This window comes from Hemicordylus capensis, chromosome 2 (assembly GCF_027244095.1).
Source record: "Hemicordylus capensis ecotype Gifberg chromosome 2, rHemCap1.1.pri, whole genome shotgun sequence".
Classification (NCBI taxonomy): Eukaryota; Metazoa; Chordata; class Lepidosauria; order Squamata; family Cordylidae; genus Hemicordylus; species Hemicordylus capensis.
In genome coordinates this window covers 309,190,649-309,206,323 of record NC_069658.1, presented here as the reverse complement: position 1 = coordinate 309,206,323, position 15,675 = coordinate 309,190,649, and the positions used below count along the sequence as shown (strand labels likewise).

Sequence of the window (15,675 nt, the reverse complement as noted above, 5' to 3'; positions counted from 1 at the left end):
TTCACTTCGTTTATTGGAAAAGAAAATGCAGGGGACAACCTATTTGCCTAACAATCAGAGATCATCACTTCCTTCTAAGAAAAAATGTACCCAGGCCAAACAGTCAAATCAGTGATTGCTCCCAGAGACATACCCCATTGAATTCAAACAAAACGGCTTAGATAATAGTGCAGAAACATCCAACTTGAATGCATACAAATGGCTTAAAGGATTTCAACAGTCAGGTTTCCTGCAGAAACATGCAGCCACCTCCTGGACTCAGGTGCATAGCAAGGTTGGAGTGGGCCCAGAGACAAGATTTTAAAATGCACCCCCTCTCACTGAAGCTCAGCTCATGAAGTAAAGAAATCTTAAATGAGGCTGAATAGTGGTAACAAAAAGCATACACACACACACACACACACACACACACACACACACATATATAACAACACCTATGTGCCACAATAGAACATCACCCTAAATTATTTTTTAAAAGGTTTTGTAAATTGTGGACGATGCAAGTCATTTCATGGTACTCGAGAAAGACCTGCTGTTCTGGTAGCTCCAGGTCTTAACACTCACATCAGTTTCGGAGGATGAATACAACTGAAGGAAGCCGGAGCAGGTGTGCGGCTGGGGGAGTCAGTCATGTGACTTGCCTCTGGGAGCCCCACGAGGCACCGAGCTCACAGACAACTGTCTCCCCTTGCCCTATTAAAGTTACTCCTCTGCCTGGACTGTTCAAATACATAGCAGGAAGGAGCAGGGGACAAATCCACAAGGGCAGATGGGAAATGGCAAAATAACTCCACACATATCAGCAACCCCCTCCCAGCATCAAGTGGGTGCCAAAGTAGGGATCACTTTATGCCAACTGCTATTAGTAAACAGGCAACGGATAGGAACCTACTGAGGTTGAAATGCAAACATGTAGCACTGTCAGCTCATGGAGACAAAGTCAAGACATGAGTTTAATCTGCTCATAGGGATGCAAGGTGTAGGTACTATCTGCCCAGATAATGGTAAGGAACAACTGTTAAAAAGATCCAATGTCCAAATAAGTAAACTCTAGCTGGGGAGATGGGTTGGTGCCATGGAACATCTCTGTATGGCAATAGGGGACCCAGCATATTCCACCCAGAGATTATGAGTAAAGGGATAAAAACAGGATATGGGGGTGGAAACTCGCCTGCCACCACTTTTCCTCCAGGGCTTAATCGGAGCCAACCCTCCTCTCTGCAATGTGTCTGCAAAAACGCCAAGTTTCCGAAACGCGATGCCACTGAGCATCTGCAGAGCGATTTCCCCTTCTTACTAGACCCCTCTCCATCTCCAAAGCAGGCCTTCCAGAAGAGAGGGAGTGGCTACCTTGCAGACGTGCGCCCCAGCAGCACCTCGCCGGCGAGGAAGTGACTGCTGCATGCAAGCCTCCCTCGCCCACCCAGTCCCGCTTGGCTCACCCGGAGCCAGCCGCTGTGGTGGCCTTAATGGAGTTGATGCGGAGACGGTTGGCTGTGTCCCTCAGGGCCTGAAGCGTCTGCTGGTCGGGCTTGTGATAATCCTCCATGGCGAAGCAGGAACGTAGCCGGCAGCAGACTCGGGTTGCAGGCAGCGGGCAGCAGCAGCGAGTGACGTGAGGCAGGCTCGGGCTTGGTGACTGAGAAGGGGAAGGCGGAGCCGCTCCACCAGGAAGGTCTGCCAGCTGAGGAGGAGCCAAGCGCCCGGAATGCCTCTGGAAGCGGGCAGGGCGGCGCCTGCTAGGCAAGAAGATAAGCGAGGTGCTGCCGGAGGGTTGCAGCTGGGCGAGGGGCTGCTCCCCCTCCCCCTCCCCCTCCCAGAAACTGCAATCTTACTACTAGGCGGGCGCTGGAGAAGGGAAGTTGTTTGCTCGGAAGGCAAGGGGAAAAGCCCCAGAAAGTCGCCGGTCTGCCCTGCCTGCGCGAGACTGGCATGATGCTGCTGAGCTTGTTACTAAACACACCAAGATGTGTTTAATAAGAGAAAGGAGAGGCCGAAAAGTCTGCTTAAAAGCCAGATGTTTACTCACTCGTCCATCTTCCTGCCCTCCCCAGGGTTTCAGGCAAGGCCAGGGTCTTTCTTAGCCCTCCCTAGGGGTCCCGGATGCCAGGATTGGAGGTCTTTTGGATGCCAAGCCATGCGCGTCACACCACAAAGCGACTTGTTGTGCCCAAGTTTTATTTTCAAAAGATTTCTGCCTCACTTTTCTGCGCGAGTCGCAATGATCACGAAAAGCAGGTTACAATGATAAAATGCAGTCGAGTTAAAACAAATGATAGAACAGCAGAGACAAAATTGAAACAAGTTATTATTAGGAGCTGGCAAAAGGCCAGAAAGAGGGTGGAGTGAAATGAGCATCCTTCAGAACTCGGCGATGACAGCAAAAGACACAAAGCTAACCTCCCTACCCCCTGTGCCTAATCTCTGCAGATGAGGGGGCAGAGAAGTCGGGGGGCGGGGCAGACAGAGGGAAAGCTTGAGGAGCAAGTTGAGCAACTTCTCACAGTTTTCGGAGGGGAAGAAAAATGTGTTTTATTGGAGGGGGGAGTTCAACAAAATGAAGGACAATCTGCACTCCTGAGAACCATGGCCCTAATTTTCAACTTGAAACTTTGCTTGTACAGAAGGAACAGCTAGGTGCATCTCTACAATGTCACTAAAATACTCACAGCCTTCAACTTTTAGTTCTGGTTTCAAGATTCTCGCATCTATGGGGATTTGGCCCCAGAAACAGGAAAGAAATGTTAGCCACCATTTTGAAGGGATAAACAAAAGAGTCATTGAAAACGATCATCACAATGTTATACTAAGTAGTTAAGATGAGGAGTTACATTTACAAACTCTGAACATGATTCTAATAGGTCATAAAACTAAACCAGTCTGTCAAATCTGCTTTGACTGTTCTTTGCAGACATCAACTAGTTGACACAGAGAGAACTCATCTCTAAATCTGGTGCAGATCTGGTACAAAAAGGCTAAGATGCAAGTTGTTGTTGTTGTTTACACGTGGATGCTTAAACTCTAGAAAACAACTGTTGGCAACATTTTGAAAAAGTCCTTCTACATTTTGGGGGGTGGGGTGGGGTGGGTAAATGAGATATGCTGAAGTATAATCCTGTGGATTTTTTTGTTTTTTGCAGGGCAGTGGGGGGTGGGTAATGACCCAGTATTTCCAATTTATTAGCCTCTGAAGGCTCCATAGCAAGGTAAATTCAACTAAGGGAGCTTATTGTGGATTCACTGAAGGTTCTGAAGCCAGAGCTGGGAGGAACAACTCCTGGCAAATTCTGGAGAGTGACTTCCTAATTCTGAAGGTACTCTTCCTTCCATCCTTCAGTTTATATACTGCCCTTCCTAAAGCGGCTCAGGGAGGTTTACATTAAATAAAACACACATAATAAGACAACCAAAAACATTTAAACAAGAAATATATATATACTAGCTGACCCCGCACAGAACATCTGTGCAGTTGTGCACTGAGCCTGTTGCATCCCCCCCGCAGCCCTCTCGCTTGCTCTCCCCCTGCAGCCCGCCCGAAGCCTGCCCGCTCACATCACTCGCTCTCCCTCTCGCAGCCCACCCACTCTCCCTCCGCAGCCCACCCACTCACTCTCCCCCCCCCGCAGCCCACCCACTTGCTCTCCCTTCCGCAGCCCCTCCGCTCGCTCTCTCTCCCCCTGCAGCTCTTCCCATCGGCGGGCCAGGGCCAGGGCCAGGCCATCCCGCCACCGCCTCCTTCCAACTGGTAGGGCTTTGCCCGCTGTCTGCCCACCTCCTCACCACCGCCATCGTTTCTCCCCGCCACCGCCTCCTCTTCCTGGCCGGCAGGGGTTTGCCCACCATCCACCCACCTCTTCTGGCCGGAGGAGCTTTGCCTGCTGGCCCTCCACCTCTGCATCCTGACTGCCACCATTATTTCTCTCTGCTTCAATGCTGGAACTCTTGCACGCTCTAGAGAATCTGTGTGTTAGTACTTGATTGCTCCCCTCACCTCAGAGATCTTCCCACCCTCATTGCTGCTCCTTCTCCATTCCGTTGCTTCCATTCCCCTCACCCTTCTTGATCTTGGCTGCAGCATTGCTGGCGCCTATTGGCCGAGCTGCAGCCCCCTATCCCCAGAGACCTCCCCACCCTCACCTGAGCCCCGCTCCTGCTCCTCCCCCCAGGAGCAGCAGCAGTGGTTGACCGGGCCATTCCTCACTGCTGCCACCACCATGGCCACTCGTTCCCCTCAGGCCGCTGACAAGCTCAGGCCCGTCCCTTGCCCTTCCTTCTGTCTCTCTTTTCCCTCCCTTCTTTTTCTCTTTCTCTCGCCTCCACTCACTCTTCCTCATTCTTTCTTCCCCCTCCCTTCATGTTTTCTCTCTCTCTTTCTCCCTCCCTAACAGATTTTGTTCATCTTGTTTCATCTAATTCACACAACGGCATCCTCCTTCTGAAGCCTGCTATCCTTTTATATAGATAGATTCCTCTCCTCTACAATCAAGAACATCTTCCGACCAGTAACAGTTGTATTCCAACTGACCTTAACCATCACAGGCGCCTCCTCCTTATCTGCATAGGGAATCCCCACTGCCCAATCACCACAGTGCCACAGGCTCCTCCTCCCTATCTGCATATGGAATCCCCACTGCCCAATCACTATGGTGCTTCTGCTCTCAAAGGTTCCTTCTCCCTATCTGCATATGGAATCCCCATATGCCCAGTCAGGTGCTTCTACTTGCCCAGTCAGGTGCTTCTACTTGCAAACCCTGTCAGCCAATCACCTCCTTTCTACGAAGTCCCCATGCATGGCCCACGGCCCATCTTGGAGAATTAATTAAATATATATAGAGAGAGGGTGGGGGAGGGAGAGAGCCAGGCTAAAAAGATGGATCTTTATGGCTCTCTTGAAGCTTCTGATTGGGGTGTGCACAGAACCACTAAGGGCAGTTTGCAAGCCAGTTCATTTGGACTGGCGACAGTCCGAATGGTTGAACTGTTTCGCATGCTTGCTTGCACAGAGGGAATCCAGTAAGGCGTCCCCTTTACAAGCAATGGGGGTTTGTGTTAAAGGGGAGGCTCAGGAGGTTACCTTATGCACAGCAACAGCATCACAATTCCTTGGTGGTGGCTCCACTGGGCTATTATCAAACTTCCCTCTCTCTCTCAATGTCCACATTTCCCTTTTTTAAAGAAGCATGCAAATTCAGTGATCCAAAAACCTTTGGTATGATTAGAGTTCAGATGCTTTAAATTTTTAACTCAAAGCATGGAAATTTAAGTTAAGTTAAGGTGCCCATGTTAACTCCTGCATCACGTAAGCTGTAAAGACTTCATACAGTCTGGTATATTGTGCTGGTTTAGGAGGAGTCTCCATGCATTCACACTTTGGGATGGGGAGGGATCCAATCAGAAAATCAAGCATCAGTGCAGTTCCCCCAGTCACTTGCTAGAGATGTCCCTGATGACAAGGCATAGTGCGCTCCCCAAATGCCAGCGTATAGTAAGTGTCCAGCCAGAATAATTTCCTACAGATACATGTAATCAGATTTCTGTCTGACTAATCTCCACAAGGCACAGTTCTTTCACCAAGTGCTATGCAGGGCTTTGGAGCTTTTACTCATGAGTGGACCACATGCCCTTATGAGAAAACCTTGCATCCTCCTCATGAGTAGACCTTTAACCTTATTCGTGAGTAGACCTGAACTTGCTCACAGGTAGCCATCACACCCTTATTCATGAGTAGACCATCAGCTTACTCATCAGTTGACCTTCAAAACTGGAAGTAGACATTTCATCCTTACTCACAAGCAGACCTCACCCATACTTGCAAGTAGGGCTACTTGTGAGAATGGATGTAGGGTTAACTTGTAAGATTGCAGATCTACTTAACAGAAAAGGGTACATTCTATTCATGAATGAAGATTGGGAGTTTACTGTTATTGTTATACTTTATTATGGTCATTGACCCAACAAAAAGGTTCAGAACACAGTAAAGATGATACAAATAGTACAAAACATAATATCAGGGTCTTCATAATATTAATTACTTAAACCAGCTCAGTCCTAATCTTACACGCGGCTGCCCAAAATTTGGCTACAGTGTTATAGGTGTACAGCAATCAGCTAATAAAAAAGATGTATATCCATAATCCATTCTAGTGTAGAATAACGTGAGTCACAGTTTCAACACCCTGCCCACAGGGACAGACCCAACTGGTAATAGGGATTTTATTATACCTGCTCTCCAGTACAGCAGATGAGAGTGCATTAAATCATGAAAGGGGAAAAGCCCCTCTCTGGGATAGAGTAGTTAAGCTCATTAAATAGTGGGCTTGTTTAGGATTGTTTGTAACACTACCAAAGTTTCTTGTGGAGATTCGTGCCAAATTGCCCTGCTTTTCAATATCAGTTATAGTGTATTGTTTTATAAGCCCTTTAGCAGCATTAAGACCCAAAGGCACTGAAGACTGAGGGGAGAATCCATGCTTGCCCAACATATAAGAGTCATTTATCCCAGCTAGATTGAAAGCCATCTTCCAAAACACAAGGGGCTAGTCCTTTGCGGGCAATAATAATAATAATAATTCAAATGTTAAATACATACATCCATGCCTTGAGTAGAATGACCATAGAATGACAATGGGGATGCATCTAGGAACTGAGAATAAAGCACACAAAAATTTTGATTGGACCATCTCCATTTGTTTAAAAGTGTGCAGAACACAAATAGCAGCACCATACAGCAATTGTGAAAGCACTTTAGCCTCATAGATCTTAATTACAGCTGGTATACAGTGGCCACCAATGTGGAAGAAAAACTTTAAAATAGCAGAAACACTTTTCTGAGCATTAATTGCAGCATGTTCACAATGGGCCCTCCAAGAGCCATTTTCGCTGAAAACCACTCCCAGATATTTATGTCCTTACTTGATCAATGACCTCCCCACCAATCCACCAGACATGCTTCTTAGGGTTTTTAAAATAATAATAATAATAATAATAATAATAATAATAATAATAATAATAATAATAGCAAAAACCATGATCTTGGACTTTGGGGCATTTATAGATAAATGCTCCTCTTCACAGAACTGAGATAGCCTGAGTAATGCTCATCTCAGGCTGACAGATGTTCTAGATAGAATAAATGTGTTGTCAGCATAAAGCAGTACTGCAATAGATTTACTGGCTAGGTGGATGGAAATCCGAATTGTCCATACACTCAATAAGAGAGTTTATATGAAGGTTGAAAAGGAGTTGGGCCCAAATACATCCTGTTTTACTCCCTTCTGTGTGAGTACAGACTGGGTCAACTGTCCTTGGGCACTGCACCTCACTCTCAGTGAAGTGTTCTTACGCATCATTCGAAGAAGGAGAAGCAGCTGATGATCAATGGAGGAATTGGCAAGTTTACTCCACAAGGGAGTTTATTGGTCAGGGTGCATCCCTACCACAATACTACTCGCAAGAATGGATGGGGCCTACTCACAAGTAAGCTTAAGTCTACTCATAAGAAAGGATGCAAAGTGTTCTTGCGAATAAGGGCACGGGATCTATTCATGAATGAAGATGTGGTGTATAAGTGCCTCACTGCTAAAGTAGCATCACACAATCTTGGCAACATGCTTTTGTACAACTCCCATCATCCTCAGCCTTCAGTCATTGTGGCTAGGGATGATGGGAAGTGTCATCCGAGAACAAGAGGTTAACAAGGTTGTGAAACTATACAAAGACTTTAGAGCCTATATGACATGGAACTTAAGATGGGCACCTTAACTTGCAATTTCCATGCTTTTTAGAGCACAAGTCAAAACTGTAAGCATCTGAACTCTCATCTCAAATTGAAGGTTTTTGGATGACTGATTATGTATTTGCATATGGCTTTTATAGACAGTCCCCAGTCTATAAGATTTTTATCTCCCTTTTAATCAGGTCACACTGTAACAGGTGTTACAGGTCTCTGTTACAGGTGTACATCAAAGCCAACCTTTATGTTTTTAATGTATTTCCCAGCCAGCTTCTCCCTCAGGAGGTCAATTGCCATCAAGAAGATTTTAGGAGGTACTGAAACATTTGTCTTTGAAATTTTATTACAAAAATATATTTGCAAACATACAAAATTTTCAATGAAAAATGCTCATTAAACATTTATGCAATAACTTAATATTTGCCAACATAATAAGATGGCAAAAATTACATACCCATATACTGAAGTGTTAATGATGCACAATGGTTACAGTTAAAAAGTTACTCAAATACTACTGGGCACAATCCAAGCCATCACAGGTAAAAGGGACCACATGGATTCCCATACAGGGTTCAGAGCCCTGTTCCCAGTACTCCTGCCTATGCATGCACACAGGAGTACAAATAATTTACACCAAATTGTGGGAGAGGGTTGGATGAGAATATGGGAGGTGTGTACAACCTTCCATTCCCCTTAATTGTACCTGTGAGATGGATCATACCCATTGTATTCTAAAAGTCATTTCTTAAAATCCCAAAGATCTGAAGTACTTCAAACTCTCAAGAATGTGCGAGTGCAAATCAAAGTGGTAAACCCAAACATTGAATATAGTGTGCATTTTTAACAAAAGAACCACCATGTGCCCACATGTTAAATTGTTATAAAAAAATCACAAGGGAAGATTATTGCAATTTTTTCCAACTTAAAGTGAAGATATTGCATCTTTACAAAGATGTCAAAAACTGAGGTGAAATATATATTGCACACATTCCTCTTTTTAAGATATGCTTAAGAAGCAACTCAAGTAGCTGACAAATGCAGGGTTGTGTTTTAGAACACTCCACAGTAAATACTTTTTAGGAAAGTTATTCAATTATACTCTTGCCTACATATGATACCGGTGGCTTCCAGGAACTCACTAAAACCAAAAATATAGGGGGAACTAAAATTTAGTATATTTGAAATATCCAATTAAATTCAGTTTCAGCAATTGAAAATAAACATGAATGGCTTTTACATTTTGCCTTAGCTCCCTGCAGGCCTTCATGTTAAATACAGAGGCTGATATCCCAACTAGTGACATGTGCATGCTTTGAGGGACTGCAGGGGCATGACGGGAGCTCTTGCCCAACTCCTCCAATCTCCCCAAGTATACGCAACTGCACAAGATCCTTAGAGTCCAGGATGTTCTGCAAAATTAGAAACACGTTGCTGAACCTCAGCAACATGATTCCAAACCTGCAGAGATCTACCAGAACAGGGGGAGCACTCCAGATACTAAGGGTTCTTATGCAACAGCATGCACGCAGGGGAAGAAGTTGCACAAGGGTTCCCATCACGCCTCTGCAGTCTCTCAAAGAATACATGCTTTGTCAGCCAGAGACAGTATTTAAATTTTGAAAGACATGTTCCAAATGTATAGCCATTAGGCACATATTCAACAGAACATTGTATTGTTAATTTAACAGCAATTACAGCCTTTAGCTACAGAACAGCAATGAGGTTTTGAAAAAGCTGCATTTTTTAAAGCCACTTTTGAGTAAACAGATATTAAACTTTAAAAAAAAAAAGGTATATAGGCAACAGAAAAATACATGATTACATAGTGAATATTCATTTTGAAATATAGTCTAAAATATTATATTTTACTCCTGGGAAATACATTACATTACCGAATTACAAGGTAAAATGAATGGCCCACATTGATTAATTAGCTATGCATTTGTTACCACTGCAGGCAAGTAACAAGACCTTTTAATGCATCTGAGTATAGGCCAAATAAAATTAAGACTAAAGCTGCCTAGTGATTTCCACATTTTGTAAACACATGTGATTTTAATTTGCAGCCGAGTTTATCAAAGCAATTCTTAAAGAGGTTTCTTTGTTTATTTTTGTCACATTACAACAAGCAATAAGAGCACTAGTGTGGTACACTGAATGTTGCTAACAGTGCTTTGTATTGTGTAGGACACCTCTGTTCTTCCAGCTTGAGTCTGCTACATACACAAATGCTGCAACACTGATGTGCGTTAAGAATTCAAGATGAATGCAAATCTATTGTCAAAAAATGAGAAAGTGTCTACTAATGATAGATAAATTTCAACTTCCATATTTAAAAAATCTTCTTTGGAAGCAGAAAACCTGTTTTTTTTATGCTGTACATACTCCTAAATACAATAGAGAACTCTGATCTTCCAGCTACCAGCTGAGGTTTGTAGGGAATTATAATGCAAAATGTTAGATGGAAATAAAATGTGTATTGGAACATACATACTTAGAAATGCCATTACTGTTTAAAGCAAAGTTTCCTCTTTCATTAACCTTGAAGACACAGGACTTTAACAGTACATTCAATATCAGGGAACCCTTTCTAGTTTCATTTCTACAGATCTTTGGATAGGATGCTTATTTTAAAGGTTGCAACCAAGTCCAGCTCAATATAATTATGCCTAACATGCATCATCACTAATCTCATGTTTATGGTTAAGAATGGTTTCTTTCCTTCCACAATAAAATTAAAGACTGTTCACAGATTAAGTCTTCAGGCTGGTTTGGATGATCATACTCAGTCACAACAGGGTTGTGCTGAGAGGACAGTTACCCTGATGTCACTAAAGGATGTCCAGATGTGATGTTCAGACATCCTTTAACATTGTGAGGGTGGTGTTCATCTGAATTGCCCCTCTACACAGACTCCAAAACCCTGTTTAAACACCACATTGAGATATGCTCCAGTGATGTTAAGGCAGGTAGGCTCTCAGCACATCCCCAACTTTATAGCATGTGCCAGATGGCATTCATCTGAACCAGGCCTTTGTTATGAAAAACAGCAGAATAAACATTTGGTTCAGTTGATATGGTAATACAGTCACTTAAAATATATTGAAGGATACTGCTTTCCAAAGAAAAAAGAAAAAGAAAAGTTTAAATCTGAATTGATCTGTTTTAGGTAAATGTTTTTTGATGGTGGACATACATGCATGTGCTATCAAAAGGTCCAGCATACAAATAGAGAGCTCTCTCATTTCCTACCAAAAAAAAAAATCTAGAAAATCTGAAGATATTATTTGAATTTTACCATTAAAGCCAATTCATTAGTCAAATGTGCATGTCACAGCTAACATTTTCCCTGAATTCCGCGCACTTTTCTGATACAATACACTATGCAACAAGAAATTATTGAGTTGAAAGGCTGACGAGGTTCTCTCAGAAGGCAAATTTTGCTAAACATAAGAACATCCACAAATATCACTCAAAACATAAGTATATATTTTGAATGATTTTTTAAAATCAACACACTGTTTATAGCAAAACACTGATATGTGGCCAAGTCATAATAATTAAAGCTTGGTTGATGGACTACAGTGAATATCTGCACCTTAGTGCCATCATCACTACATTTAATTTTAAAAGTAACATGTACAATCTATCCCAGCACCTTCTCCTGTGCAAACTCTGTTGAATTAGATGGGGTTTTCACATGAGCCTAGCTGTGCTTGTTTGCAATCCTAGTCATTTCCATGGCGTGCACAGGAACCTCAATGAAACAAATAGAACCAAAACAATTCAATTTCAACAGTGCTTTGAAAAATAAGCAGTGCATGTTGACTGGTTAAATTCACTACAAAATTACCTTTCACAATATAAAACAAAAAGACTTTTTCCTACTAAAAAAACCACATCTTATCCTTGAAAATTACTATTGCTTGAATAAACTGAGACCTATATTACGTTAGAGTATTGCTAGCTACTACCACATGCCATAATGAAATAAATATGTCACAGAAATACCAATAGCAGCATATAAAACAGAGATCAGAGTCCGACTTCCTTTGGAAGAAGTTTGAACTTTACAGTAGTATGTAATGAAATCTTAACCCATACATGAAAACTACTTATAAAATGCTGAAATGGTGGGGGGCGGCATGGATGATGAGAAGGACAGACTGCATTTTTTTTTTCTCATGTGCCTACTTTTAACAAACAAAACATATATTTCTCTGGTATTGTCCTTCCTTTTTACGGGAAAGCTTCTTCCAAATATGCATCTAGCCTGCATAGGACAATAAAATGACAACAATGATTGTTCCATTCAATTCTGGTTCATTTAAATAGTATCTTTTAAAAACACCCAGGCTATTGGTAAGGGATATTTGATAGCCTATTTTTATTCTGCCTTAGTAAAACTTAACACATAGATCACCTCTGCATTTCATAGGAGCCAATTTGTTAATCAAGAAGGCTATCCAGCCCTATGGTGAAATACAGCATTTTTGCATTGTTATGCCTACTTTCCACCAAAGCCCTAAAATTATCCTGTCCTGTCCTTCCAAGGCTCTTTTAATTTGAAGCAGATTTAATAACTTTTCATCTGTACTGTCAAATGTAGGGTTAGGCCACATTCATCCCAATTATTCAGGGACAGGGGAAACGATCAGACCAAATGTTTACTCATCTCATCTAAAATCCTCAAAAATAATGTGCTGTTAAACATGAAGACCATTCTGCTCCCCTGCAGGAAAAAAACAAAACAAAACAATGCCTGCTGGTGCTGGTCACAGTGAAACCTATATCACCTCTGAGAAATTACATAGGCTAGTTCTTCTAAGGAGCAACATTCTCCTTGGAAGCTAATTGTTAGAACTTCAAGAACTAAAAACAATCTTTAAAAATATTGCAGTTTTACAGAAGAGGCATAATTGTTTCAGAAGCAAATAAGTGGTCAGTGGAACTGATTTAGCTTCAGTTATAATTTGATGCTGTCTGTATTCTTGTTCAAGACTTGTAAATAGACTTCATGAAGCGTACTAAGAAAATTTGAATCATTCTGAAAGGGGGAAAAAGAAAACACTATTAGAACACTAGAACATTAGAACACCATTAAACACCAAGCATGTACAAATTACTTTTTCTAGTCGCAAGTAATATTCTAGTAGTAAGTATGTCAGCACTGCAAGTATATGGATGAAGAAACTCCTTCTTGGGAATCACCAGGGTCAGGAACATAAACGGAGCAGGGGACAGATCCATAAAGTCTACAGCAGGTCCGATACAAAGGGTACTGGAATACCAGACACAGAGAATGTTCCTATTATCAGCTTGGCAAACAGTGCTATCAAGAGCCACTCTCTAACAGCATAACATTATGGTTTACACTCTCATTCACAGGTTCAAATTCCTGTTCAACCCACAAAGACCTCACATCTTGCCAGTGTTTCTTTCCTCCAAGAGGGATTCCCAGATGTTGTTCACTACAACTCCCAGTATCCCCAGCTGCAAAAGCTTTTGGCTGGGGATTGTGGGAGTTGTAGTCAACAACATAGGGGAATTCCTGTTAAAGGGAACACTCATCTTAACTTCTCTCACAGAGTTGTTAGGACAGAAGAGGGTAATCCATACACGAGAAACACTTGTGTCATGTATTCTGGATGTCAGATGCAACAATGAGATTTTTTAAAAGGGAAGATACTCATCAGTATGTGTTGGGCAACACCACTCCCCAAACACTCAGCTTCTTCCCTACTACAGCTTAACTGCTTTGGGATGTACCTTGCCCTCCATTCTGAGGGAGATGTACAAATGCCCACTTTCAGACATTTGTAGTCTAGATGTGTAGAACTTTCAGCTCTCTTCAGTACATGGATGTACCACGACTATTTTGAGTACACTACATATTCCACACTTTGTATTCCATCCACCCACTCACTCAACCCACAATATGTTCCCTGAGATGTACTGTGTCTCAAACCTTGAACACCACTCTATCTTCAGAAATATGAACAGATTCTTCATTTTAAACAAACAAAACAAACATCATGTGTATCTTAGACTTCCAGCCCTAAGCCAATATATTCATGAAAATTAAAGAAGGAAGTATTATTATTTTTATGGGTCCTGTGCTGTGGTATGTACATTGCTTTTGCTCAACTGTGTTTTCATTTTGAGCTTGAAACCATGCTGGATTACCAAAGCATATACAGTCAATATCCTTGGTTGCTAAAGAAAATATATAGTGGGTATAGCAGAAAACTGGTGGAACAGTGAGAACCAGTGGGATACTGTTATTCCTGGATACAAGTTCAACAGAAAGGGCAGGGAGGGGTGGCTTGGGGATGATTGACATAGAGCTTATTGGATTCAATAAGCTAGAAAACCTAAGAGGACACTAGGTGGACCCTAGGAGGAACCTAGGACCTTCCTCTCAGAGAGGAGATCTGGTCTTGTGGTAGCAAGCCGGTCTTGTGGTAAATGGTCTTGTGGTAGCAAGCATGACTTGTCCCCTTAGCTAAGCAGGGTCTGCCCGGGTTGCATATGGAACATAGGAAGCTGCCATATACTGAGTCAGACCATTGGTCTTTCTAGCTCAGTATTGTCTTCACAGACTGGCAGCAGCTTCTCCAAGGTTGCAGGCAGGAATCTCTCTCAGCCCTATTCTGGAGAAGTCAGAGAGGGAACTTGGAACCTTCTGCTCTTCCCAGAGCAGCTCCATCCCCTGAGGGGAATATCTTACAGTGCTCACAATTCAAGTCTCCCATTCAAATGCAACCAGGATGGACCCTGATTAGCTAAGGAGACAATTCATGCTTGCTACCACAAGACCAGCTCTCAGGAGACTAGAAGTGTGAGCACTGTAAGATAGAGCCACTCTGGGAAGAGCAGGTTTCAAGTTCCCTCCTTTGCTGCTCAAAGATTGGGCTGAGAGAGATTCCTGCCTGCAACCTTGGAGAAGCCACTGCCAGTCTGTGAAGACAATACTGAGCTAGAAAGACCAATGGTATGACTCAGTATATTGCAGCTTTCTATGTCCCAACTCCTCCACAGAATCGTTATGGGTGACAAGGACTGAAAGGAAATGTGTTACTAGGGACGTGCTATTGTCCTCTGGATCAAAATGCTGAGAGTGACCTGGAGTTGGAGAAGCAAATCAGAGAGGTATCAAAGGGAGACAGAACTGTAATAATGGGCGACTTCAATTACCTTCACATAGACTGGGCAAATCTACGTGTGGGTATTGACAGAGAGGCCAGATTACTAGACATGCTAAATGACTGGGCAACAGTTGATTGCAGAACCAACCAGAGAGAAGTTGACCTTGGACCCATGGTGCCCAAGACATGGTGTGAGGAACAGTGACAAGAGTGTGATCCAATTAGCTTATATGTGAGTGGAGCACTGCCAAGGAAGTCCAACACAAATGTTTTTCTAAAAAATGAGGGGAATGTTAAAAAAGGAAACTGAAAGGAAAAGTCAGGAGGGTCAAATCACTCCAGAAAGCATAGGACTTATTTAAAACCACAACAATAGAACAGTTGGAATGTATACCAAGGAGGAGGAAAGGTCTTAAAAAACTAAAAAAATAACAAATCACCAGGGCCAGATGGCATCTACCCAAGAGTTCTGAAGGAACTCCAATATGAAATTGCTGAGCTCCTAGCAGAAATGTGTAACTTGTCCCTACAATCAGGTTCTGTACCAGAGTACTGGAAAGTAGCTAATGTAACTCCCATTTACAAAAAGGGATCCACAGGAGATCCGGGAAATTACAGGCCCTTAACTTCTATGCCAGGTAAACCAATGGAAAGCATACATAAGGACAAAACCGTTAAACATATAGAACAGGCACTGCTGAAGGAGAACCAGAATGGCTTCTGCAAAGGCAAGTCTTGCCTCACTAACCTTTTGGAATTCTTTGAGATGTGAACAGGCATGTGGATAAAGGTGCT

General features: G+C 42.7%; 2 protein-coding genes across 5 annotated transcripts in view; both read right to left on the bottom strand.

Moving 5' to 3' along the window:
- Positions 1 to 3,515, bottom strand: part of TKT (transketolase) — a 61,541-nt gene extending 58,026 nt beyond the window's left edge. The window contains exon 1 of one of the 2 annotated variants that reach the window (XM_053294342.1): positions 2,670 to 3,515. Coding sequence is in view for 1 of the 2 variants with exons in the window: in XM_053294343.1 (XP_053150318.1) it covers positions 1,443 to 1,549 (107 nt within the window). In the remaining variant the exon portion in view is untranslated. Of the gene's footprint in view, positions 1 to 1,442; positions 1,750 to 2,669 lie in introns of those variants that run through there. The other variant, XM_053294343.1, reaches the window with a different exon arrangement.
- A 4,542-nt stretch (positions 3,516 to 8,057) lies between these two features.
- Positions 8,058 to 15,675, bottom strand: part of DCP1A (decapping mRNA 1A) — a 56,976-nt gene continuing 49,358 nt past the window's right edge. For all 3 annotated transcript variants that reach the window (XM_053298365.1, XM_053298364.1, XM_053298363.1), the window contains exon 10: positions 8,058 to 12,779. In XM_053298365.1, coding sequence (XP_053154340.1) covers positions 12,699 to 12,779 — 81 coding nt within the window. In that variant the 3' untranslated portion in view covers positions 8,058 to 12,698. The remainder of the gene's footprint in view (positions 12,780 to 15,675) is intronic.